Source organism: Tachypleus tridentatus, chromosome 9 (assembly GCF_004210375.1).
Source record: "Tachypleus tridentatus isolate NWPU-2018 chromosome 9, ASM421037v1, whole genome shotgun sequence".
In the NCBI taxonomy this organism is placed as follows: domain Eukaryota; kingdom Metazoa; phylum Arthropoda; class Merostomata; order Xiphosura; family Limulidae; genus Tachypleus; species Tachypleus tridentatus.
In genome coordinates this window covers 134,728,568-134,756,353 of record NC_134833.1, presented here as the reverse complement: position 1 = coordinate 134,756,353, position 27,786 = coordinate 134,728,568, and the positions used below count along the sequence as shown (strand labels likewise).

The window sequence follows — 27,786 nt, the reverse complement described above, 5'->3', positions numbered from 1 at the left end:
ATGCGCTCAGTCATGGCAGATCAAGGATTGTTTGATGTTGACTTGGTTGGACTTGCAACTGATGGTGCAAATGTCATGGTAGGAATAAAAACAGGTGTTGCTACAAAATATAAGGAGGAATGATCCTGGATAATAACAAATCATTGTTTGGCACACAGATTACAGTTGGCAGCTGAAAAGGCAGCAAACCAGGTGCCATACCTTGTGAAATACATTTCAGTTTTGAACCAGTTTGCACAAAGCCTGAAATATTCTCCCAAGTTGTGTCGAATTCTGAAAGAGAGCAAATCATTGTATGGAGAGAAAGTCAACAAAATCAAGCAAGTGTTCTTCACACAATGGCTCTCTTTTAAAGATTCTGTCCAAGCACTAGTTAACTGTATTACATCTGTGATAAGCTGCCTGCAGGTCGTAGCAATGGAACGTGGTACTCCAGGCCGAGCCTTGCTACACGGTCTAGTCCAGCAAATGTCATGATGACACTTTTTTGGCTGATGCAGTTTGCATTCTTGCACTTTTGTCAAGATCTCTACAGAGAGCTGATTTATCTTATTATCAGGCTAAAGCAATTATTGATGGGTCAATTCTGTCAATTCAGTCGCTGGTACACATCCCTGGTCCTAACACACAGGCTGCACTGAAGGAACTCCCACAAGCTCCTGATGCCAGTGATTACACTTCTTACAGAGGCCATGACAAAGATATTGATAAACAACGTGAAAAGTATAGATCAGCTGCTGAGTAATTTGTTGAAGAGGTGGTCACAAGACTACAAGTAGCATTCCCAGACATTAACATCATGTCATTTTTGTCAATATTTAGCCTATGTCACAGCAGAGCAGTATCTGATGAGGATGATCTGAAGAAACATCCAGCACTTCTCTCCTTTCATCAATGAGGATGAGGCACTGACTGAATGGCTGCTACTAAGGAACATAATGGAACAGGATGCTCACAAAAACAAACATGAAGAGCTTCTACAAGGAATACATCCACCAGACCCATCAACTTTTCCAAATCTGTCTCAGCTTGCAGCAATTGGATTAATAATTCCAGTTACATCTGTTGACTGTGAGCAGGGAATTAGCAGGTACAACAGCATCAAAACAGATGGCAGGAGCAGTAAGTCTGTGGCCAAGACAGAAATGTTACTGAACTTATCCATGGAGTCCAAACCTTTAGATCATTTTAACTTCCGACTCTGCATTCAGATACTGGGTCATTCACAAAGACAGACGTGGGTACCATTCCCTGTTGAAGAATGATTTGGCTGAAGAGCTCCCATTGGATTTATCTATTGGGTTGAGGAATAATTTGTGAGCGTTTTTTCAAGTTAAAAAAATATATTCATAAATGAAACGCTTTCGCAAAATATTTCATGTCATTTGGTAGATAATTTTTTGCTCTAATAGATGGTGTGTTTGATTTTCATATGTCTTTAATATTTGCTTTCATTTTCAGCTCATTAAATGGAATGTCAAGTGGACAAAATCGAGCATTTTCGACACCATCTGCTTTTCGCATTTAATTTCTTGCAATTTTGTTTAAAACAATGCATACTATATACCTAGGTATTACATGAAATAAAGTATCATAATAAATGTTTTGGGTGTAATGTGTTCATGCATTGAAGTATTGTATAGTCTTGCATGTAATGCTTGAATGAAATTATTTAAAGACGCTCACGAATTATTCCTCAACCTAATACTTACAAGTCATGCTACCGTATTCTAGTTTTAAGTCTTTTTTTGTTTTTGTTTGTTTGTGTTATTTTGAGAAATGTATCTCTTTATTTTTGTCTTTATCTTGTTTATTTTGTTATTTTTTTTGGCAGGGAAGATTGCTGGAGAATAAAAAAAATAGTACAAAACTTAATGTCTTGTAGATTTTCACATAATTACAACTATTTTTTACTGGATGGAATTGATGCATATTAAAAGTCATGCACCACACAGATTTTGGCAACCTAAAATTGTGGCTAAACAACTGTCACTGTGGCTAAAAGAAAATTACTTTGTTTAGCCACAGTGGCCAAGAGAGTTGTTTTTCTAGTGGAAGCCCAGATTACACTGTAAAAATTCATAGCCTTTTCAGTCTAAAAACTGCCACATTTGTGAATATATCACAATATATCATTTTGTAAAATTAGTTTTTCATTTTCATAGTAATTGTAAACTAAAACAAGTTATGACCCAACCCAAGCTTCGTGCTGACTGAATGTTGTATTTATTACATAAATATTTTTATTCTGTGTTCTAACTGTCAGTATTTTGAAAGCCACAAAAACTGATTGTTAGAGAAAATTGTCACTTTTTACCTGTTATTTGTATGTTTTTGATGCATTATGTAATCAAACTTAAATATATAAAATATATTACTATAATTAGTACATAAAAAGTTTAACTGTCTTTAACAATTTACAGCAATAAAAGTTTGAATATGTACTTTATTTTGTTTTTCATGTTTATTCTTTATTATTATAAAATTAACTAAAATTTAAAAAGAGATGTTACATTAGTTAATATTAATTAAAATTAATAATATGAAAAATGTTTCACAAGGCACACAAGTAGCTTGTGAGTAATGTGAGATGCACATGCCACAGGTGATTTACAACTTAGAATGAGAAGGACAGTAGTTAGACATGGTTTAGAGAACAATATAACAACTATTTAAATATAAATAGATGTATACTGTTGCAAGCTTAAATCTACTTAAAATAAATTAATGTAGTTCCATGTTACAATTTGAAGGTATTCATGAAAAAAAAAAAAAAAAAAGTGGTAACTTAGATTTTTTCTTTTGTTTGATGATTTAATGATTCTGTTTTGAGACAGGGTAAAATAAGATATAAAGCCAAATTTGGGTGAAGGGGGTTAGTGTATTTAGGATATTTTAGGGATTGCACAAAGGAAAGTTGAGATTTTTTGAAATGAGAAAAAGTATTTTTAATCTTCACATGAAAATTACTTTGTATACAAACTCAAAACAAAATACTCTATATTCATGGACAAATCTTTATTTTACTTTATTAACAATACTTCACTAAAAAGTTTTTTTTGTATGTAAAAGACATTAATTGAAAGACTGCCAACTTCTGTAGACACTATACTGAAAGTTAAAGTACAAGACGTACAAAGACTTGAAACAAAAAAAAGTCATGTGGTCAGCCGAATTGATCAATCCCACATTAAAGAACATTTTATAGTTTTTCCCAATAAGTAATAAATTTGAAATACTTCAAAGCACTTTAATATAAATTATGCTTTAAAAACATGTATTGAACAAGCTCTTTTATCTTTTTTTATATCTTGGATGCTTAACCCTTAAATGACAGCTACCTAAAACATTCCCACTGTTTAAAGGATAATACCCAAATGTAATCCATTCCAATCACAATTTTTTGATGATATTGTAGTCACTTCTTCACAGACAAATCAATTTTTCTGATGATAAACGTAGTTTTCTTCACAGACAAATCAATTTTTCTGAAGTAAACGTTTTCTGCATACATATCTACGTGCGTGTGTACACAAATGCACACATCAAAATACTGCATACCTTCAAATTTTGGAATGCAAGTCAGCACATATTTTATGACGTGTAGTTAAGGTGTTTTTCAAGTCTATTAAAATCACAAAAATGGTTCAAAATTTTCCTTTGTTCTTTACTGAATGAAATTACATTAAGTGCTTAATGTATTTCAAAAAATATTAAAACAGCTCAGTTTTTTCAATCAGAAAAAACTAACATCTCTAGCACATAGAATACAACAAGACTTTATCCTCATCCCCTATTACCAAATTTTCAACTGTACATCACAAAATTACCCATATAAAACACTAAATAATTACATTTCAGGACACAATAATAGTTAATTGTATAAAAATAAAATATACAAAAAAGGAATCCAATCAAATATAACTTAGATGCTATTATAGCATGCAGTGTACACAGATACTATCATCATTTTAATGATACACAATTTCTTGCTAAATGATTTATATCTAACCCCATTTTTGTCCAATAATTTAACAAGTTGTGTTCCAAAAAAATTACTTCAAATGTAGGTTATAACTGCAGAAGTTTTAACTGTTAGAACTTCTTTCATTCCAATTATATTTATTCCAAAAACATTATCTACTGGTATTTTGTACTTGTACTTTAGAAGCAGTTATTTATAATAACTGCCACCAACGGCAAATAAATGAAAGTTAAAAAAAATAGTGGTGCTAGTATTTGTATATACCAAAAACTATAAATATCTTTGCAAACCACATTATTGGAGCATTAAAATTTGTCAGTGCAATTTGATACAATGCAATTTTTGCTTCTTAATGGCAGAAATACTACATTTTAAACCAAAATGTAACTAGTTTGTCAAAGTAACTTGAAACATTACATAATGATCTTCTAGAAGTCCAATTTCTGTTAAATTATTAAGAAACACTAAGCCTAAAAGATATTTAAAACCTCAATTTACAAGCATTACAGCTTCTGTCTATCTAACTCTACGTCACCATTGCTACAACTAAAGGATCTGATAATTCCAACCAACATACCGTGAAACCAGATAAAATAGTTTTTATCCTAGTATCTTGATATACAACTAAGACATACCTCAAAATCACTTAGAAATAAACCAACACCAGTGTATTTCAAACCTTTCAGATTTTTCTCATGTGGTAATTTGTCAACTGGTGTCAAGTAAGGTATTGGATCCCGAGGTGCAAAGAGAGCTAAAAGGTTTGGAGGCAAAAACTGGGTCATAATTGACTGATTATTCCTGCAATAAAAGAAAGGAAGAAACAAAAATAAGATACCAGGTGTTGTACAAAACACCTTACTTAAAATCTAGTATTTGTCAAAGTCTTTATTAGCACTTAATTAACATGAAATACAAGGTAAAACATACATGCCAAGAGAATTTTTTATATAATTGTTGACAGTTTTTAATTTGAGAAAAATGTTTTCATATGCCATAAAATTGTATGCAAGTAAATTTCAAATTATGAGTTATATATGATATTGATCATCTTTAATATTCTTCTAATTTAGTTAACCTTTTCAGTGACCTTCACAATTCACATGATGCAGACATATCAAAATGCACGACAATAAGAAATTCTTACATTATGAGGATTAAGTAATTTAAGATTAAAAAACAATTAATGTCTAAGAAAACGATGTTTAGTCTGTCACACGTTACCAATGGAATGCAATAAGTTACACAAAAAATTTTCTGTATGCAGCAATAACTTCTCCTCCCTTCTTTTGCATATCTGCAATGATAATTCGATGGCATTCAGGAGACTAATGCCAAGATGAATTTTAAAAGTAATTATAGATGCCTTTTTTTTTTTTTTTCAAATTTAAGAAGCATCTTTTTTTCACATTTTTCCCAACTGAAAATTAGGGTCGTTTTTAATTTGTGGTATTATTTTTCACTCTTCAAAGTTTCGAAAACACTTTACACGATGTATCTATTAACAAGTCATTCAAAGATCAGATCCATAAGCATTATGATGCTTGGCTGAATAAAAACAATCATGCTTTGACACCAAGAAGCAAAATAAAAAGGGTATTAGCATCAACAACAATGGAGTGGATCTCAAAAGTTTGGAAAGTAATGGACAATATTATAAGAAAATATTTTATAAAGTGTTGTTTATCCAATGCAGAAGATGGAATGCAAGATGATATTCTTTGAAACAATAGTGAATCAAGCAATTCCTGTAATTATGTTGCACGTGAAAAGCAATCTAATCTACCCTGAATCAGATTTAACTCAGGATCTACATCTGTTGTTGCTCTCATAAGACTGACTATCAAGCAGAGAACATTATAAAATATAACAAAGAGTTAACAAAATAGTACACAGTATTTTTGTATTAACACATTGCAATGTTTGACATTTTCAAGCTTAAAACATTTTAATGCAATCTTTTTAAAAAGTCCATCCTTAAACTAAAGCAACAAACATAAACAAGCTACAGTACCACTTTATCTTTTCATCAAAAGACAGGTTATACTGGATAAAGGTTTGACTAATGTTACACCTGAGACAAGTGGGCTTGGAAATTTTGGTGTCTATAATTAGAATTCTTTTGTATTATTGTGGAAGTACTGTTATAGTAAAGATACTAATTTGACTGCAAATATTTTGTAGGTCTTGTCTATTCCATATTACAATCAAAATTAAAGAAAAACTTAGGCAACCTTGAATTTTAATACTAAAACTTCTAGCCTAAATAAGAGGATTATGTAGCACTTAAGTTAACTAGCACAACTTCCAAGTCCCAGTTCAAGTGTTAAAACACTAGAAATATCTATCTATATATATATACACACACACACACACACTATTCAACAAAGGTTATAAAATGTACACTAAACAACTGAAAGTCTCATCTAATGTCTGATGATAGCAGTAACTATATTTGTTGTACAATAGTATTACATGAATATTCATTGATTTTCACAATACTCTGCACACTGACAGATTACCACTTGTATTATTAAAAAACATACACAAGCAATGCCATACTACAAGAATTTTAGACAAGCTGTATAATGAGAGTATTACAAACTCTGTATAATGTCCATATTTTGCTAAATAAAGCTTAAGCTTCTAATATTCCACAAAATTTCTTGCTTTAAGACAAGTAATTTTTAAATTGTTATAACATTTTTCTTCATCTTATTTTTCACAAATTAATAACTACATAGTTTTGGTGGTCATCCATGAAGTGTTGTCAGGATTGTCTCTTTAAAGAAGTGCAACTGATACTGTTAACATTAAACATTACCATTCTCACAGCAGCATCATAACTACTGTTTGTAATGTAATCAAACTATGTTAACGTCTGCCACATGAAATAAAATATGAAAAACAGTAGGTCTTAGTGTACATAAACAAATATAATTTATTAGACTCAAATAGTACACAACAGTTCAGCCAACAACTAATTTGCATTTGCATATTTGGGTTGTAACATTTAGGAAAGTACACTTACAAATTCTTCCAATTGAGTTGTTTGAACACGAACGTTTATGCATCATGAACAAAAAATTATTCCTTTTCGTATAAATAAATTATTGACCTATTACTGATTATTTGAAAAACATAGTTTGATATAAAATAATTTTAAGATGAAAATAAAAATACAATTATGTAATTTTTACTAGTTAAAAGAAACTAACTATAAAGCTTTTCATATCAAATTTAAATCATCCATCTCTTAATGCTAATGACTACAGTATGCTGGAGAAAGTTCTGAAACTAGCATAGCAAACAGCATCTACTCCACAAACATAATTCAAATTTTAACTTCCTTGTTCTGGTCACATTTTGCGATTACTGAAAATTTCTCCACTGTATACAATTCTTTCAGAAGCAAACATTTTAATGTAGATCTTTCAATTAACCTACACTAACAATTAATTGTATTGTGGTTAAAAAAGTAGCATATCCATTTCTAATTTTCATAATGAGATTGATGATGTAATAACCAGTACTTTAGTTAAATACAAATATATCAAATTAATGAGAAGTTCAGAGATTTGATTTGTATGTTGAACTTGGGCGACACTCGGAAAGTCTCTTAATGAAATAAAGTTATCTCACTATATTTGTAGTTTTAGAAAAGAAACTACATGAAGTTGAATCACTTGATGTTCAAATTGACAGAATTACTACATACAAGTCAAAGAAAACCATCTGTTCACATTATAAGATGTTAGTATCTTTCATCTGGAATATGGCCTATTCAGTTTGATGTTTTGGAAAATGTAATTCTCAGCATTTCTTTGGAGAAAAGGGCATAAGTGTCATTATTAATCTCTTTCTCAGTGTAAAAAAATTTCAAACCCATTTCCATAAATGCATACAATAATATTAAAGAACATTTGTTTAAGATATGAAAAATAATTCCAATTAAGTATATGGTAATTTGGCAACAGGATGAGTGATCCTCCACCATAACATTCAATATTCAAATAAAAATTCAATGCTTTGCTCATCTACTCACCACTAACAAGTGTATTTTCTTTTAGTGAGCATGTTAAAATAGAAAATTTTTCAGTAATAATTAGTGTAGTTTTCTTGATATTTGCATGAATTATCTTTCATAGTTTTATGTCAAGACTTGTTTTGCAGGTTTTAACTTTTATGGAAAAATTAAACTAAATACATATCAATGTTCCATTACATAAATTTAGAAGAAAGTATTCAGACATCATTCTGTTTTATCAAGAAACATTTTTCATACTATAAGCCTTTGCTATCACACTATGCAAATGAACTGATGTGTTAGTAATCCACCTATTAAAAGTAACAAATTTGTTTGCTATTTTCAGATTACAAGTTATTACCTGCATGTAGCACATTGAGAACACTTACTCAGATGGCTTTGCAGGAATAAAATTACTTTGAATTTTTTAGAAGTATCAAAAAATGAGCAGTTTCAGCTTCACTGTGTAACCCTCTTTGAAAGTGTCTTAGTAGAAATGGATAAAATCAACTGAAAAAATGCTTCCAGTAGTTGTATGCTAGCAAGGTTATATCTTTGTTTGGAGACAGGCTACATATAGAGAACCAACAAAGCTACTGGCAACAGGGCAGCCATTTTGAAGCCAATCCACACATATTCTTAGTAAAAGCCACAAAGTAAGTAGTAAATAAGGTTGTACTGAAGTAGGTTTCCAACAGTTATAATTTATATGTTCACACTCATAGTTGTATATAAAACTTGTTTTGTAATTGACTCGCATCATTTACTTAGTAGCATGTTTCAACAACATGCTAAAGGAACAAATAATTTTGCTTTTATATATAAACACCATACACATATACATGTTTGAGTTTCATTTATCATTCAAAGGATTTATTTCATTAGAACCATTGTTCATAGTACCATATATATCATGGAAATTGTGAAAGTTATTTCCATGCAAATAAGTAATGTACACTATCATCTTTTAAAACTGAACGTCTTTATTTTAAATGTAGAAATTCCAATTTTTCCTTATAAAGTAAAAAAAAGTAAATCTAAACTCATTATTTTTACTTAATCATTTTACAAGATACTCAATACAGAAAAACAACCTGAGACTAGTGCAGGATGATGGAACAGTTTCCTAATTGGTTACCTTATCAAAAACTGAACAAGTTTAATTGCATCCCTAATAATAATGCATTATCAAATTACCATAAATCTTTCTCAGCATGTTTTAGTAATATGCTATTAGATGAGTGATAAAAGAAATGGTGAAAGGCTCCATTCAAAGTATCATCCACAATCTGTTCCTAACACGAAATATATGGAAGCATTTTAAATTTAACAAAATCTAAAAACTATCACTTGGACCATGCTTAAAAAAAAAAGAGAGAAAATGTTTTTCTCCTCACTGTTGCATTTGATACTTCAAAACTATATTGTCAATTTGAAATACGAGAACTAAGACAAAAAGTACTTTGATTTTTAGTGAAAATTCACTCTCAATGGCTTAGTGAAGACTTCATAACATCAAAATTATTCTTTGGTAAAAAAAAAATTAACATCTGATCTGTCATGCAAAGATTTGTTATTAAGGTCTATAAACTTAGCATCAAAACATAAAAACAGTTCAACTTGATTTATCTATGTTTTCATTTCTTATTTTTCTAAAATAAGATATATTTATCCTTGTGTATGCATCACAATGAATCTTACACTTTGAACTCTTCCATTAATTTCCTTTTATTACTTTTATAGCTTTCAATGTCTAACCAGAGAGAATCACATGCAGGTCAAAAAAAAAAGATCCTATCGTATTACCAATTTACCAAAATATTTACGTTTATCAAATATACCAAAAGGCTCCTCCTATCCTATTATAATTTTAGCCCCTAGGTTAGTTTCTAACCCACATACAACATATGGTATTATTTTCATTGTAAAGAAAACAAATTAGTGCTATAGGGAATTTTACAAAAAAAAAAAAAAAGTAAACTGTTGCACAGACAAGTCTCTGCAATGACTAAAGGACTAATTCAATAGTATTAATATACTAATTAAACTAATTTCTGCTGTTTTACTACTTGGATAATCAGAGTTTCACTAAAGGAGAATCTTGCCTTACAAATTTTTTGACATTCTTTGAAAAGGCTGCTGCTTATTTAGACTGTGTATCTTAATTGTCAGAAAGAATTTGACAATGTGCCACATTAAAAGGCTTGTAAATAAAAATAATAAAATAAAACTGTATCTGTAGGTGTGGGGCATAAGTTGGCAAACTGGACTGAAATGTATTTCAGAATGGTTGGTATGGGTATTAACACTTACTGATAGGGAAATAACAGGATTTCAACCTTTCTAAGTCATCTTCAGGGTAAGATTTTTTATGTAATTTTGAAGTTCAATTGTTATACCACTGAACAAACAATATACTTGAATAAAATGACCTGAATATCCTAAAGATGACCTAAGAAGGTCAAAACACTATTCTTTCCTTATCAGCAAAAGTGTTAATATGTATACCAGCTGCTCCAAGATGCATTACTTCAAGTGGGTTTCTCGTCATCAAGAAACTGGACTGAAATGTGGCTGGATGGAATAAAGCAGAGTGGTTACAAACAGAGTTCAGTTAGTCACACTGTATTAATATCACATGGGAGATATCTCAGTGCTAAGTCTTAGGACCTTTGCTCTTATTGATTTACATCGATTACATAAATGAAGGAACAGTTAGTAATTACTAAAATTTGTTGATATTAAAAACTTGAGTGTTGGTAGTTGTAAAGAGGATACTGTCGAGTTACTAAAGGATTTAGATCACTTAGTAAGTTAGATAAATAAAGGAGTTTTAATTTTTACAAATGCAAGCTAACACAGGTGGATCATCATAATATGAACTACAAGTATAATTTGGAATACTGTGTTCAGTCTTGGGCTCCTTACCTTAGGAAAAGTATTGAATTGTAGAAAAGGTTCAGAAAAACAGTACGAGAATGGAGAGGTTATCATATGAGAGGCTGAAATCTCTCAGATTTTTCTCTTGAAGAAAAGAATTGGGGGAGAATGTAACAGACATTTAAGACAGTAAGGGGAATTATAGCTGTGATGCATTCATACTTAAGAGTGAAACAGGAGAACTAGGAGACACAAGTAAATATCTTAGCAGGGTAGATATCATCTTCAGCTAAATTATATTTTTCTAACAAATTGGTTGATTCTTGGTATAGATCATCTTCTGATGTTGTAGAAAAATTATTAACTTTCATCAAATAGCAGAAATTACAGTTTAATGTAAAAATTTACATTTAGGTTATTCTATAACAACTTTCGAGGACGAGCAAAACATTAAATGATGAGAAAATGTATAATATTTTCTGCTTGTTGTAATACAGCCATGTTGTTTCGATTAACATTTAACTCTTTGCTACAACTGTCATTAATTATAAACATAAGCCTAATTTTAAGTTCAGCAATGTCATTTGTAGTTGTAACTATTTCATATCATATATTACAAACCTTTTTACAAGATAGTATTTTAGAATAATATTAGACGCAACAACATCAATAAAACATAACAAGAAAAATATGCACGAATATATATAAAATACTAACACTCTTATATTTATCTATACTTACCATAAAAAACAACACCCATCAAACAAACACTTAATATCAAATCGAAATCTAGGCCTAAAATCTCTTGTTCATGCGTCTTAAAACGCTCGCGAGCCTCGTGCCACTTAGGTATTCATACGCCTTTAGGCAGAAGAAACATTAATCCTCACTTATTTCACTTTTACATAAAAACACCTGCAGTTAAGCTTTAAAAGAAACAAAATTACAGGAGGTGAATTCTAATATCAAATTACAAAGTTATCTGAATATAATTATAGGGCAGTTAGATGATTCGTACTTATTATTTCAATCGCACGGCTAATACTTCTTTGTAAGTAAATAGGTCATGATCCTGACAAATCAGGGCACTAAGCTGACTAGAATATATAAAAAATGGGAGGAGGGGTGCAAGGAAAATGTTTAGTATTTTCAATAACAACTCTATGAAAAGAAATGTTGACAATATAAATAGTAAGATGTATATATTATGCATTTCTTATTAAAGTATATTGTGTTTGTTCAGTGGTGTAACAATTACGTTGAACTTTAAAATTACATAAAAAATCTTTCAAAAAATCATAAAATTAATTTCATGAGAGCTATGTTGTTGATAAGTATAGTTAATTAGTGTTAATATATATTAATTCGGTGTAAAATATAACTATTTTAGGAACTCAAGTAAGATTGTTGCGATTGGGTATAAACTGTTGTCATGTCAATTAATCATTTATACTGTTATCAAGGTCTATTTATTAAGAAGTAAATGCTTTTTCACTTTTTATAGTTCGATACTAATTAGTGATTATGCGCTGGAAGTTTAATATTTATAATTATTTTCTACACTATAATAATAAAAGATACAGTACAAATAAAGCTTTTATGCTCTACATAATACAAGACACAATACTATTAATAAACCATGTGTAGTATTTCCAGGTGAAACGGCCCGGCATGGCCAAGTGTGTTAAGGCGTTCGACTCGTAATCCGAGGGATACGGGTTTGAATCCCGGTCGCACTAAACATGCTCGCCCTTTCAGCCGTGGGGGCGTTATAATGTAATGGCCAATCCCACAATTCGTTGGTAAAAGACTAGCCCAAGAGTTGGCGGTGGGTGGTGATGACTAGCTGCCTTCCCTCTAGTCTTACACTGCTAAATTAAGGACGGCTAGCGCAGATAGCCCTCGAGTAGCTTTGCGCGAAATTCAAAACAAACAAACAAAAATCCAGGTGAAACTGATTTCTTCAGAGAGTAACAAAGGAGGTACGCAACATGAAAGGAGATTGGATTTTTTATTTATTGAGTTCGTGAAAATAAAATAAAGAGAAATTTTAAAATGCTAAACATGATATACAGTCTTCATTATTTAAAATACAGTGTATGTAATTACTTTCGATGTTGGACAAGCATCTTTACCAAATCTGAGTTATTATTTTTCCAAATTGCATTCAATAAATATTTCTATCAGACTAAAAAAAACATAATGTTGCATAGATGACTTGCTGTCCTCCGCTGCTACAGCGGTAAGCCTACGGATTTACAACGCTAAAATCAGGGGTTCGATTCCCCTTGGTGGACTCAGCAGATAACTCGATGTGGCTTTGTTATAAGAAAACACACAAACACACACACACAGATCGCTTGCTAACACCTCAAATTTACCAAGAACAATTATCAGAAACGCCAAACTATTCAATCAAATTCAAACTTAGGGAGATTATAGCTTTGAGGCTTATCCTGACCTATAATTTGGAAATATTGCTGTCGACATCTATGCATATGGTGCAGCTTTACAGTCATAACTTCCACAGGCAAATGGAGTGTTATCTCCATTGCTAGTGCACACACTCACTACCTCTTCAAAGGAGTGTCGCTATCTCTACAGCAAGAAAAATACAGCGGCGCTACAGCTGCTGCTACATATTTATAAATATAGTGGTGCTAATATTATCGCTATTTTTGAAACTAATATTTTATGATAATTCATTTTGATTAATGGTTAATGTAAGAATGAAAAACGCAAAGTTATTATTAAATGGTAATCTTTTATTGTTACAATAACATAGTACATAATTCTCAGAACAGTTTACTTTGCAAAATGTCTTTTATCAGACTTTCCACACTTTTTCTCATAACTAACGTAAGATTATTAGGCCTATAGTTACTAGGACAACTTCTATTACCTCCCTTGAAAATAAGATTGACAGAAGCTAATTTCCAATCTGTTGGTACTTGTCCATTATTCAAGAACTTATAAAAAATTGTGACAGACGGCTTACATATCCAATCCTTGGCCTTCTTTAAAACCTTTGGGGAAATATTACCTGGGCCAAAAGCCACGTCATTCTTTAAACTTCCAATTTTTTTATTTTAACAATCTCAGAATTTGTTCAACTCTCTTGTTCAACTTTGGTTTAATCTATCATTTGCTCAAGATGAAGAATACTTCTTAAGTCTTCATTATTAAAACTGGAAAAAATAAACAGAATTTAATCACCTTTCTATTTCATAGTCTTCAAACATAACTGTCTCTTTGTCATCCCTCAAGGGTCTTATCTCTATCTTAACATTTCTTTACTCCTAATATACTTAAAATCCTTACTGTTAATTTTTATATTTTCAGCCAAATTTTTTCGTACATTCTTCTGGATGTCCTAATTTCCTGTTTGGCCAACTTTCTTGATCTTCTACAATACAAATCCCTTTAAATATCTTAAATCTGTAACGTTTTTCTCTTATACCTTTTGTACACCTTTATGCAAATTAATTGAAACAAATGGTCATTTTATAATATTTTCAGCATGGCAGCTGGTGTAGGCTCGCTGATTTCCTTTAATAGTCATTTTTTCACACAGACGGCGTCATTAGCTGTGTTTTGCAGTACGGTCGATCTATTTTTGGGATATTTGACGACATTTTGAGGAATATTACTTCATTCGAAATTGTGTTAGAAGGGCAAGGAGACCAGTCAAAAAACAACTTCTTGCCAAATCAATGAAGAAAAAACGGTATCAATGGGGTTTGAAATACAAGAACTGGATGCAAGAACAATGGAGGAAGGTGTTATTCAGTGACAAGACTCATTTCTTCGTACAGGGTCAAAGAAGTCTGCATGTTCGCAGATCTCCAGGTGAGAAAATTCGAGAATCTCACATCAATCAGTTTGTAAAACATCCCTTGAAGAAGATGTTTTGTGGTTTTTCAGCTACTATGGTGTCGGAGGCTTAAATATCGTAGAAGGTATGATGCGAGGACCACAGTACGTCGAAGTTTTGCAGAAAGAGTCGTTCCAGAATTGAAAAAGAGATTTCCAGATGGATCTGGCATTTTTCAGCAAGATCTGGCTCCGTGCCATACATCGAAATTTGTGAAGAATTTTATGACTACAACGCAAATAAAGTTGTTGGTCTGGCCTGGAAACTCTCCGGACTTAAATCCTATTGAAAATCTTTGGGCGATTTGTAAAGAAAGACTTCGGAGAAAAGACTGTACTACGAAAGATAAGCTAATTGAGACCATAATTGAGGTGTGGTACCGCGATCCAATAATTAGTAAAGATTGCAGTCAACTCGTGGACTCGATGCCAAAGCGGATTAATGATCTTCTGAAAAATAAAGGCGGTCATATCATGTATTAATTTGTGAGTAATTTTTGGATTATCAGAAATAAAACGCAAAAAATTGAAAAATCGTAATTTTCCGTCTTGTTTCAATTAATTTGCACAAGGGTGTAAGCCAACCTAGTGTTTTATTTGCAGCTACTCTTTTATTTCTGCAACAAATATATTTGTTGTGAATACTGAATTACTTTTTAATCTTCCCATTATCTCAGTGTCTCCAAATAACTCAGATGCTTAATTCACAACAGATAATTCTTGTTGTACCCCTTTAAAATTTGCTTTTTTGACATTTGGACTCCAGATTGTTTTCGCGTTATGTTACATTGTGTCTAATCTCTTTCTGTTCTCACATCTCAACCAAATCAGATGATTTGTATTTACTCCCTAATACGTCTTCTCTCAAACCTTCTGATATTGTACAGAGCCTAATCGTTCTGAGAGAAATTAGTGTACCTAAGAATTGAGCAAAGTGATAAAGGAAATGTTTGTTATTTCCTCCTTTCATGAGCTTTGTTTAACCGGTGACGAATAGAACATTTGTTGTTGCTCTTTCAGAAACATTGTCATTTTTTAAGCACAATATTTAAATCCAATTGCAAACTATTTAAAAGGTAAAATAACAAAAAAATTTGATTCCCTCATTATCAACACGAAATATTCTGATCTAAAATGACAACACAGAATTTCAAATATTTGATTTTTTTTAATAATTATATTTATATGTAATTATAACGCAGTGACGTATTTATGTGTGTGTTTATAATAATACTTTTTTATAATACGTTTTTGTTTAAGTGTCGGCCCCTTTCGGAATTGATGAGTATCTTACAGTCCACGTATGTTAAGATTTTAATTTTTGTTCATATTACAATTTACATTAAATTTTCTGTTAAACATCACATTTTTTATTCGGATGAAATATGTTCACATCACTGTTTTAGCATATCGTTTCATATCGTAATATCAGTTAATTATCAGAGACCTTTTGAACGCTGAATTCAGCGTATTTCGAACAACCATTGAACGTGACTTGAAATATGAGCCTTAACCCTCACAATTTTTCCTAATTCGCGTTGTAATGTAAGTACACCCTGTACATAAAAAAATTTAAATTACGTGCCAAATGCGTATAGATGATGTCTGATGTATGCTGTTCTAGTTTTAGTATTATCAGTAAAGCATACATTGTGAATAAAATAATAATTCACTGTTTTCGAACACCCTTTATGAAGATACTGATGTCTACGAATGTGTAACCGACGGCAGAATAACTACAACTATTCTTAATAGTGCTATTTGGTATAGTAATATGACAATTCACAGTAATTTTATTAGTAAATAGTTCATAGTACTACTGCTCTATACTACATATATTGAACTTGGAGTTGCTATAACTTAGAAACTATGAAGTACAACTTGAACTTCAAAGTCAAATGAAGTTAATAAACATAACTCGTGTAAGCTAACTTTCACACAAACTTACTAGTTAAATAGTTTTCCATAATATCTCTTGAGCCCCTATACTCTGCTCTTGCAAATTATAAATTTGTATTTCAGAAATGTGTTCACACATGTGTCTGACATTTTGAATGATATTTCTGGATGCCTGTATCATTTCAAATAATACTTTTCAAGTTTTTTTACTGGTTATGCAAATGAATGGTTAATCTAAAAAACTGTGGTGAACTATTAACAGTACTGTATATAAAATTATCTTGTTTTTCTATAGTTGTTTTCTTTCCTAAATCAATTGAGGAGAGGAAAAATGACATCCAGAGACCAATTTATGAGAAAGATTCTAATTACACAAATTGAAAAGCAAAGAAACTACAATAAATAAAAAATATGCAATTGTTATTTCTTAAATTTAAAAAATATATTAATACAAACACGTATAATCAGAGTAAAAGGAGTGTACTTTAAGGTAATAAGTGTGAATTAAACATAAATTTATTTTAAGAAAATTGATCAGAAAGAGAAGGAGGAAAGTAGTGATATTTCAGTCCTAACATAGCATGTATTTTGTTCTACTTTCACACTGTCTTTTGTATGAAGCAAAGTGATTGGTTGAGATCCTTTAAAAGCTACAAGACATGTATATTTATTGCCACATGTATGTCTTTTAACAGCAACAAATGGCAGCCATCATCAGTTGATGCTGCTACCTACATTCCTATTGATGTAGTCTTGTAAGTAAATTTTCTTACATTTGCAAACAATTTACTTAAAAATCATTTTATTTTGTCTAATGTTACAGAACATAACTGGGAAATAGGGATAATTTTTTCCTATAACCTGAGAGTACCAATAAGTCAATGTTTTTAACATTTTCATATATTAATGTGTGCACAGCTATTATTACGATAGATTGATATCACTTTGTTATAAATTGATCATGTTAGATGATGAATAACAACAAATTTTAGAACCTGACACTGACTCTTTCTTGAAATTCAGAAATGTTTTGTTTTGTATCCAGTTGTCAGCTTTCAGTACAAAACATGGGTGGAATTAAAACAAATTTGCCTCTATGAGGAGGCAAAAGCATAATGGAATGGTCAGCAAACTCTGAATTGTACTTTTTATTAGTGCAATGTTTTAGACAACCTTTGTAATTCAGACCAGTGATTTATAGTTGGTGGTTCATAGCAGTGCACAATATTCTTTTAACAGTAAAAAAACAAATGAATGAAAAAATAAGTTGGCAATGCTGTTAGGCCTTACAATTGATTCACTGAAAGTGGTTCGTTAACTGTGGTTTAAGATTGTTGTTTTTGATTTTTGTTGCAATTAACTGTCTGCATTCAGTGTATTTATTATATTATTAAAAGTTGCTACTTATCAGCTTTTTGATTTATTTATTGAAGTTGCTCATAAGCTATTACTTGAGGCAGTTTTTTTGTTGTTGTTACTATTTAGTTTGTATTTGTTTTGATTATCACTTACCATTTTCAAACATATATATTACATTCAGTAATGGATCAGTTCATGATGAAAATAAAACATAAAGACAGATGACTGAGAGAATAATTACATCTATAATAATATTGACATTTTTAGATCTACTACTGGTGCATAATATAGAGGCAAAAATGGATTGGTTGATCCTTCAAGAAAACTAGAAATTAAACACATCTGTTGTTTTTCTGGGAACCATTGTTTCATTTTTTAAATTCATGTAGTGTGCTGTCACCAAAACTGCTGATGACAACTCATGAGTTAATCACCTTGTTAGAAAAATAAAACTGTCTTATTCAAATCCTTGGCTCTCTTTTCTAAACCTAAATTTGTTGTTTTCAGAATTAAGCACAAGGAACAAATAAGATGGGCATCATAACCTATTCCAGTAGTTCCCAACCTTTTCACCATCAAAGTCCCCTTTGTTATTTTTTTCTCTTGTGGATCCCATGTTTTTGAATGATTCAATCTACCCAGCATACTTAGAGAACCAAAAAATTACGACAGTTATAAAACAGTCTCAGATTTTTACTTGATATTATTCTGTGTCCTCTCATGCATTATTTAATTGAAAAAAAAAGCTCACAAACCCTCAGTATTACCTTCATGGACCTTAGATTAGGGACAACTGACCTATTCCCATGAAATAATCCTTGTTACCATTCTCTTAACTTTTCCAGTAACTAAATGTCCTTCCTTAGATAAGAGCCCAAGCTTAGGTCAGAACTGTACACACTATTATAGTTGGGGTCTGGCTTGTAATTTAAATAGATATATAATTTATTGTGTTGACATTATCAATATGTATTAACATATCCTAAAATTTTATTATCTGTACTACTAGCATTTATTTTAAATGTGTAATCCAAATAGTTTGTAGATTAGTAAATGTGATTTTAGAATTATTTTAGTCAAAAAGATTAGCAATCACTGATCTAGACACCACAATCACATCAATTATTTCATGGCCAAGTTAAATATTATTTTACAGTGCTATATTCAAAATGTAAATAATAATAACCTAAAACTATATTTATTTAAATATGGAATCATTTGTTAAACCCATCAGAGAAGCCCCTTCATTCTCACTTTGACTTTATTAATCAACTTTATATGTTTATAATTAATAGGAATAACAGGATTTCATCCTCAAAAGGCTATTTTTTTAATGCTTTTGTTATCCACTTTACTGAAGTCTTTGCTGTGTGATCATTATATTACTACATTAATGGAACTTTAAACTACTTATAGTTTACTCAGAAAACTAAATATAATAGTTTTGGGGTATTCTGTTATAGTGAATGATATATTCTTTGTATTCTTAAATGCATATTTGAAAGCTGCATGAATTTTTTTGGGAACCCACACTTGAAAGACTAAATGAAATTTACCAAACATCTACTCAAGTGTCAGAGTTTTAATAATTGTAGTTTAACTAAATTTATAGTCAATACAGAGTAAAAATGGCCTTATTGTATTTCATATTTTTAATTTTTTTATTATGTTGTACATTGATGATTTCATTAGTTAGTTTTAGGATTAAAAAAAGATGAAACTTAGTTTTATTGAAAATAAACTTCATATTTATTTAGAAGGTTTTGAGGTGATGAAAATGAAATATGAAGTTGTAAGATGAAAAGCATTATTTGCATTCTTAGCATGAAAATCAATTTTCATTCAATATCTGAACTTTTCATGATTTTAGTTGCATATAATCATAAAAAATGTTTTATATCTGCTGTAGTTTATTAGATCTTATTACAGTTAGCTCACAAAATGATCAAACAAGTTTTTCTGCAATAATTGAATGTAAAAGTGAAACCAATTTCTCAAGTTAATATTTAGTCAGCATCTCCTTGAATTTCAGTACTGCTTCATATTGACGTGGTATGCTTTCATTGAGTTTGTGCAGATGTTCCTGAATGACTAACTGCCATCCTGCTTTGATTACGTAAAAAAGTTTGTCTTCCGTGTTTTGGCTTATGATCTTTCATAATTAGTTTAACTCAGTCTATAAATTTTCAATCAGTTTGATATTAGGTGATTGACCTGGTTATTCCATAACATTTTTAATACTCTACAATTGCAGAAAAAAATTTTGATACTTTTGTAGGCTAATTGGAATAAGGAGCTCTAAGAAAGTACAGTAGGTACACAACACTTTTTATGATAATATGTGACTGAAATCATGAAAAATTCAGGTATTTATGAAAGTTAAAAGCATATAGTTTTCCATATTTTTCTGTTATCTAATAAAAGATATAACACATTTACATTTTCAAAGGGAACCACTGTTTTGTTCACTTCCTATAATTTAGGGCCATCAGATTAAGATTTGTTGGTTGAATGAAGCTAATGTGTTAATTAATTAAGACAATGACATTGAGATGTTTGTTTTGTGATTTACCTTCTCTTTGGTTGTGAAGAAAAGTTCAAGACTGAAGAGTGTCTAAGGGGAAACACTATGTTTGTTGATATAATATACGTATTGTGTTTTCTAGTTTCTAAACCTTTTTTTAATTTTTATTTTTTTAAAACTTAAGTAGAATGATATATTTTTTATATTGGTCTAAAGCATAAATATATATTTGATTCAGAATTGCATAAATGCTATTAGTCTTAATATACTAGTTTTAAGTTGCTTGTAAGTTTTTTAAAATACTTTATTGAACTATGTTAGTGTTGTTTTCATAGTTGTACATTTATTTCAAGAACGTGTTTACTTAAATGTTACGTCATTATCAAATTTTGTATTTCTCTATGCTTTTGACTGTAATAGACAAATATGTGCCACTTCGCAGAAATACTATGCTTGAACCAGTAGCGTATGATGTTAAAAACAATATTTTTATATTGAAATATTACTTAAGCATCAGCTTTCTAAGTAATCCTTCTATGTATTCAAGGTTATGCTATATGCGATACAGCTACATATGAGGCTTTAATTAAAGTAGAATTTTCATACTTATTAAAAATTGAAAAAACAGCAAATTCTTTTAAAATCATTAATAAATTGTAAACTGTCAGTGCAATAAAACATTTTCTACTGAAAATTTTAAGGAACACAAATAATTGTTTTGAGTCATAGTATAGAAAACAACTTGAGCATATGATGAGAAAATGTTTATATAAATATAGCTTGGAACTTTAGTCATGGAAATAGTTTAGTAATTTCTTTACATTGTAGTCTTGGAATATTTAAAGTGTAATATGTTTAGTCATAATATGCTTGTATTAATAGAAGAAAAACATTCTAACCTAACATAATGTGATGTTTGTGTTTTATAAATTTGTTTAATGGTTAACATACTTTTATCCCATTTATTATTATTATTATTATTATATATTTTAAAACAGTTATTGTGAAGCCCTTAAATGTGTCTAGTATACCATGTTTTGAAATTAATTCTGGCTCTCTGGAAAAAAAAAAACCCAGTAAATACTAGTGTTTACAGAGCACTGGTATTTTTTGGCAGTTGATAATCTAGGAATGGTTATGAATATTCAGACAAATTTTTAAAGGGAAAACATATTACTTGAGTCAACATGTTTCTTCTTGTAGCTTTATATATTTTTTTTTATTCATCAAGTAATACTAGGTAAAAAAATAGAACCTTCAAGTTGTGTTTCAGTTTTTTTTATAGCTTATTTTTCATGTCTTATTAGAAAATGTAATTACTACACTAATGTAAGTCTGAAATTTTATTTTATATTAAAAATATGAAATAAAACATATTGAAGCTTTCCAAAAATCTACAATAGTTGACAAAATCTGATTAGATTTTTTTTTTAAACATGGGTGATTTTTAAAGTAACATTTTCTAATGGACATAAAGAAGGTAATTTCAAACCTTGTTTATTAATAAAGTAAGGAACTGTATGGTTATTTTTTGGTTTGTATTATGAGAAATTCTTAAACTTGCCTTTTTTTTTCAAACTTCAAACAGCAGTGCAAATTTTGAATTTTATGTAATTTCTTTACTAAATATTTTAGAATTAATTTTATATTACTGATGTAAGTTTAATAAGGGGAGTAGAACCAGAGGCATCATAAACCTCATATTTAATTGTGAGCTATAAATAATGGGATTTTAATATATTTTTAATATATAAATGGCATGGCTAGTTTAAATTGCGCTTCTCCCAAGTAGTCTTTCATGTTGGACTGGAGTAACAGACTATAGAATAACTGTTAATGATGAGGTTTTGTAATTATTTTTAATAACATTACATTTTTATATTATATTTCAAATGAAGAAACACCAAAGAACAATTTTGAAGGAATGAATTTTGCATATGTGTTTAATATATTTATTAATATTGGCTACATGGGTATTATACTGTTAGTTCATTGCATAATATTAAAACAGATTTTGGGAGTGTACTTCATTCAGAGTGAAAGCATGTAATGTTGAAATGACGAAGGTCATCAGCTTCTTCTGTTGTCATGCTCAGTCTTTTTTTCTTTCATTTCTGGAATAATCATGGAAAGAAAAACTTAGTAAGATATTCAACATTAAGTTCTTTATTAGTAATTTTTTAGATAATAACAATTATGAAGTTTCTAATTTATATTCATTTACACTGAAATTATAAAGAACTACTTGCTACTACTAAGTGTGTGTTGTCCTTCTATATATTACAAACCGTAGTGTCTGTCCAAGTGTTTGTCTATATCCTGTTTGAAAAACTTTGTACATGGGCAGAATTCAACATTCACTTTTGAAATGATTAGAGAACAGGCATGAATAATGTTGGTGCCAAATTTTATTTCATAAACAGGATATTCTACACTAAACTGTCAGGAGTTAATCACAATATCATTCATATTTCAAAATGTGATGCAACGTAAATAATAAAACTGTAGACTTACCGTGTGTTATTGTTCAGTGGCTCTTATTATCACTGAAATGCTGAACAATTTATTTTCATGGTGGGCAATATAAGTAGCTTGGTGAAACCGAGAGTGCAACACAATTAACCTATATGAAATAATTTAAATTGATAGATTAACTTAAATTTTCCATACTCTGGGAAAAGGTACTTTTGGTAGTAATTTATGAAAGAACTTATGATTTTAGTCATTCAAGTAACTGTATTTTTTAAAGTATTGAAAAATCTATTCACCCTTTCAGTGCTGAATAACAACTTTTAATGTTTGATATGGTACTGAATATGTATGTTTGATACTTTAACTAATTACAGTCTCAGTAAAGCATGATATCTCGGCAATAACTCAACAAAAGTCCCTGAAATATTCAGTGATTGTACCCAATACTATACATGTTAAATTCAATACATAAGAATAACAGGAATAAAGGAAGCTCACCTGCTATGCTAAGCCTTCAAGTCGACTGCGGTCGCCAACCTCGCCAAAAAGGTTAAATTGGGTTATTTTTTAACTTTGATTTCTTAACTGAAATTACAGTTTTTTAATGTAGTATTTTTCTCCTTAGTTGATTATTTTATGTCATTCTAACTGTGTTTATAATTAAACAAATATATCCATCTATTATTTTCCTAAAGTTATTATTGCTACTTGTATAATATTCTGTAATCTGAAGTGAAATTAGTATTTAAAAGTTTAAAACATTATTCTGGCATGTAACATTTTGTAATTTCATTTTAGGTGTTTAAGAAGTTACTGAGACTAATTTTTGAATATCACCTACCAGTCTTATCATCAGAACATGAACTTTGGGAAATTGGATTGTACTGGACATTTGATAGTTGGTATTATTATCATCTGAAACAGATTTTTAACCAGAGAACCAACATTCCGACATTATTATTATATATCACTGACAAAACCAACACAATATGGTCTATAAACACCAAAAAATTTATTGAGATTGCTGAAGGCAATGGTTTGAAAAGTTTTGTGAAGCTTTTATATTTATTTGAATTTTTGAAATATTACTACTGTTTAAAATATGTTCAGTCGGCTTGCATGTGCTCTGTACAATGCAGTAGATGCGCTAGCACCTCCACTTCCTTTGCATGAAGAATTTAGTCGTCACTGGACTGCTATCAGAAATTTTTACACCAACAAAGAATCTTCTTGTTGGTTACCAGTAGAGATAACAAACATTCCTGATCACTTACATCAGATGACCTGTATATTAGAACAAGAGGAAGGAGAAGGAGAAACTGATGATGCCCATCCTTGCATGGAATACTTTTTACAGCAGAGAATCTTGGAAAGTATGTGTGGACTGGCAAGAGCTGATTCTCCACCTGGTATAAAACGTCACATCATTTTATTTGCTAGTAGAATACTGTCCAATGTAAAATTTGACCTTCTTCCTCATGTGTCAGTGTGGTCAGCAGTCCAAAAATTAGTTAAGATGTGTGGGGAAGAACTTGCTTCACCTTATGAAAAAGAGGAAATGGATTTTGTATTTTTTCTTTCTAATAGACTAATGGGAGATTCACACTTGTTCAACCATTTCATTTGTGATACATATAGAATTGTTTCCCAAAAGAGCTGTAATTCAGCAAATACTTCTCAAAGTGGTACTACAGATGTGGTGACATCTGTCCAAAAAATTAATATCCCTTTACTACAGTCACTTGTAACATTCTTACATAGTCCAGATCATGACATTTCATCCAAAGCTAGTGACTGTCTTGTAAAATGTGCAGCTGCTTTTGATGAAAAGACCATGAATATTTTGATTCAACAAACAGAGTTTTGTAGTAAAATAGTTGTATTTCTTTTGAATCAGTATCATGAGGTTAAGAGACACTCTAGCTTTCAGGACATTAATGACATAGAGTTATTCTCAGTTCATTCTGATGAGAACAATACCAGTGATGTCCATCTTTCTGCAGGAAAAAGGCAAACCTTATCATTTGTAAAGTGGATCAGTTTCTTTGATAATCTAGTTGGTGCACAATCACAGTTGGGAGAGAGTCTTCAAGTTGTTTTTTCTGATCTCTTTCTTAAAGAAGAAATAAGTGCTGAACTAACAGATTCAGAAAGTAATGACAGTATCCTATTCACAACAAAACTAATTTCTCTTTGTATTCATAGCATTTCTTCAGAGATCCTTATATTAGATTTTGGTATATTTCTTGTTGGGAATGAAAGGAATCCAGAACTTCCTGGAGATACAGACCACTTCCTTAAACAACTTCTAATAAACAGATGCATTGAAACCACATCGTCTTCTCAAGTTAAGCTAGCAACTCTGCAGTTGTTTGAAGATTTGTTACAAAAACCATCTGAAGAGGTGATGGAAAGTTTGATACTGAGGAACTTGACTGAAAGAAAATATTATGACTATTTATTTGTTGATGAGCATGTTTACTTCAGTGATGATGAAGTAAGTTGCCAAAGAAAGAGTTTATATGAAGACTTGGATGTTTCCCCTGGATCTTCCCCAGTAAGTCGAACCTTTGCTCCTAGTTCCATCCACAAAATATTAAATTGCTTTCTTCTTCTCCTCCCAGATGAATTAAAGTCCTGTGAAGAAAATGATGACTCTGCTTACGATGTGTATATAAAAGATGCTCACCGGCAGTTTCAACAATGTTTGCTACTTTGTGATGACTGGAACTGGCCAGATCATCCTGGTTTTGATGATGATGATGACACTGACTCTTTAGTGAGTGAAACTTCTGATTCTGAAACTGAGGCAGATGCAACTTGTACATTCTTTTATGAAGGATCATTTTTGGATATGTTATTTTGTAAATTAGAAAATATGTTAGAACAGCCCTATGAATTCAATCTGCAAGTGACTTCACTTATCTCTAGGTTGGCACTTTTTCCACATCCCAATCTGCACGAGTACCTACTGAACCCTCTTATCCCATTGGTTCCAACAGCAAGATCTCTGTATTTAGTTTTGCTTAAACTAGTTGAAGATATAAAGGTTTCAGTCCAGGGCATTCAGAACCTTAAAAAAAAGCTGGAGCTTACGAGAAAGATCCTACTCAATAATGAAGAAGGGTGCAACACCTTTGAGGAAAGTAATGTGTTAGAAGCAATAATTGTATTAGAAGAGTTCTGTAAAGAACTTGCAGCTATAGCATTTGTAAAGTATCATGCATGTTCATGATGAAAATGCTATGTGCTGGAAATTAGTTTCTAATATGTTTAATGTTTTCCATGTATGATCAAGTATATTTTGTGTTACTTTTAGCACATTGTTAATTCAGCACATACACGTGTATATTTATTAGCAGCACAATTTTCAGGGTGGAATAATTTATACATTATGATTAATAATGTTATATTGGATGATTTAATTGATCATTGAACTTTCAATCAAAATAAGGCATATCTTATCAACAGTTTATTTAAAATTTATATATGTGTGTTGTGCATGAATATTCTATAAAATTTTTTATTTATAGCTGGGGAAAATGGACAAAATATTTTTGCTTAATACATTTTTTTGTTCTAGTCTCAACCAGTCATGAAATGTAGTTCATTATGAAAAATACATCCATGTACAATGTAGTTTGATACATTTTAATATCTGTATGCAAAAACTATTAACAATACTATGTTTAGTTTATCTTTAAAATTTGGATTATTAAAAATTCTAAAACATTTTTTAAGAATTTACTGCCTGGTACAATTTTCATAAGTAAGTTGTTTATGAAAATTTTAATATGCTGATAACATTAGTGAAAAATTCAAACTTTATACAGAATATTATATTGTCTTGAATATTTAAAAACAAATGACACATGTGCACATTTGTATTTTTTATTATAAATGTATTTAGTAGAAGAGAATGTGTACCTGGATACTAAAAATTTGCTGAGGCTTTAGCAATCTTCAAGTGTTTATAATTGGCAAACACTGTATATAAACTTGTATAGTACAAATTATAAATATCATGAGAAAGCATCTATATATTTGGGCTTTTTCAGTCACCATTATACATGTGCCATTAAAAATACAGGCCAGATAATTGTTCTGGTAACTATGAAAGTTTATACTAAATTGCCCCCCTTTTTTTTTTTAACCAGGTTATGTAAAATAAATTATCAGTATATATATTTACCACTCTCCAGAAACTATCGTTGGTAGCATGCAAATATCATTAAAACTACATAATGAAGAATTTGTTCAAAATGCATGTTATATGACTGACAATGTCTTAATAGGTATTTTAAAATATTGTCTTGTTAATAAAATTAAATGACACTGAATTTAGAATTAAATTGTTTTATAGGTATTTAATTTTTATAAACTAATGTATTATCATACAGTAAGAATTTGCAAATTACAAATAGATTGGTCAATATATTGTTTTCTTTCCATTCAACACAACATGACTGCTGGGATAAATACATTCTATATTTACATTATTTACAAGTAATTATAATTTAAGCTTATGAATTTTGGGCATTGTAGACTGTGCAAATGAAAATAGCATACAACAAAAAGCTGGGACTCTGAGTTCAGGTACTACATATTAAAATTGATATAATATCCAGTATTATGGTGGTTACCAGTTGTAATTTCACTTTATTTCTTCTCATATGTAATTTATACATTTTCACATCCCTTTCTTTTTTTAACCAATACATGTATTTGCTTTATGGCCTGAAATCTGTACCATTTAGTTAGCCCTAA

General features: G+C 30.3%; 2 protein-coding genes across 6 annotated transcripts in view; one reads left to right on the top strand and one right to left on the bottom strand.

The window, feature by feature from the left end:
* The window catches only part of LOC143226434 (U1 small nuclear ribonucleoprotein 70 kDa-like), a 42,817-nt gene extending 31,046 nt beyond the window's left edge, over window positions 1–11,771 (bottom strand). The window contains 2 exon segments of the mRNA XM_076457386.1: window positions 4,621–4,786; window positions 11,634–11,771. Coding sequence (XP_076313501.1) covers window positions 4,621–4,770 — 150 coding nt within the window. The 5' untranslated portion in view covers window positions 4,771–4,786; window positions 11,634–11,771.
* Window positions 11,772–16,007: 4,236 nt separating this feature from the next.
* On the top strand, window positions 16,008–27,356 carry LOC143226432 (FHF complex subunit HOOK interacting protein 2A-like). 5 transcript variants are annotated; one of them, XM_076457380.1, is made up of 2 exons: window positions 16,008–16,066; window positions 23,818–27,356. In XM_076457380.1, the coding sequence occupies exon 2, from the start codon at window positions 24,122–24,124 to the stop codon at window positions 26,252–26,254; it is 2,133 nt and encodes a 710-aa protein (XP_076313495.1). In that variant the 5' UTR covers window positions 16,008–16,066; window positions 23,818–24,121; the 3' UTR covers window positions 26,255–27,356. The 5 variants fall into 5 exon arrangements, with proteins under 5 accessions (XP_076313495.1, XP_076313496.1, XP_076313497.1 ...); XM_076457381.1 differs by having other exon boundaries at window positions 16,046–16,310; XM_076457382.1 differs by lacking the exon at window positions 16,008–16,066 and adding an exon at window positions 16,334–16,529.
* The last annotated feature ends 430 nt before the right edge of the window (window positions 27,357–27,786 follow it).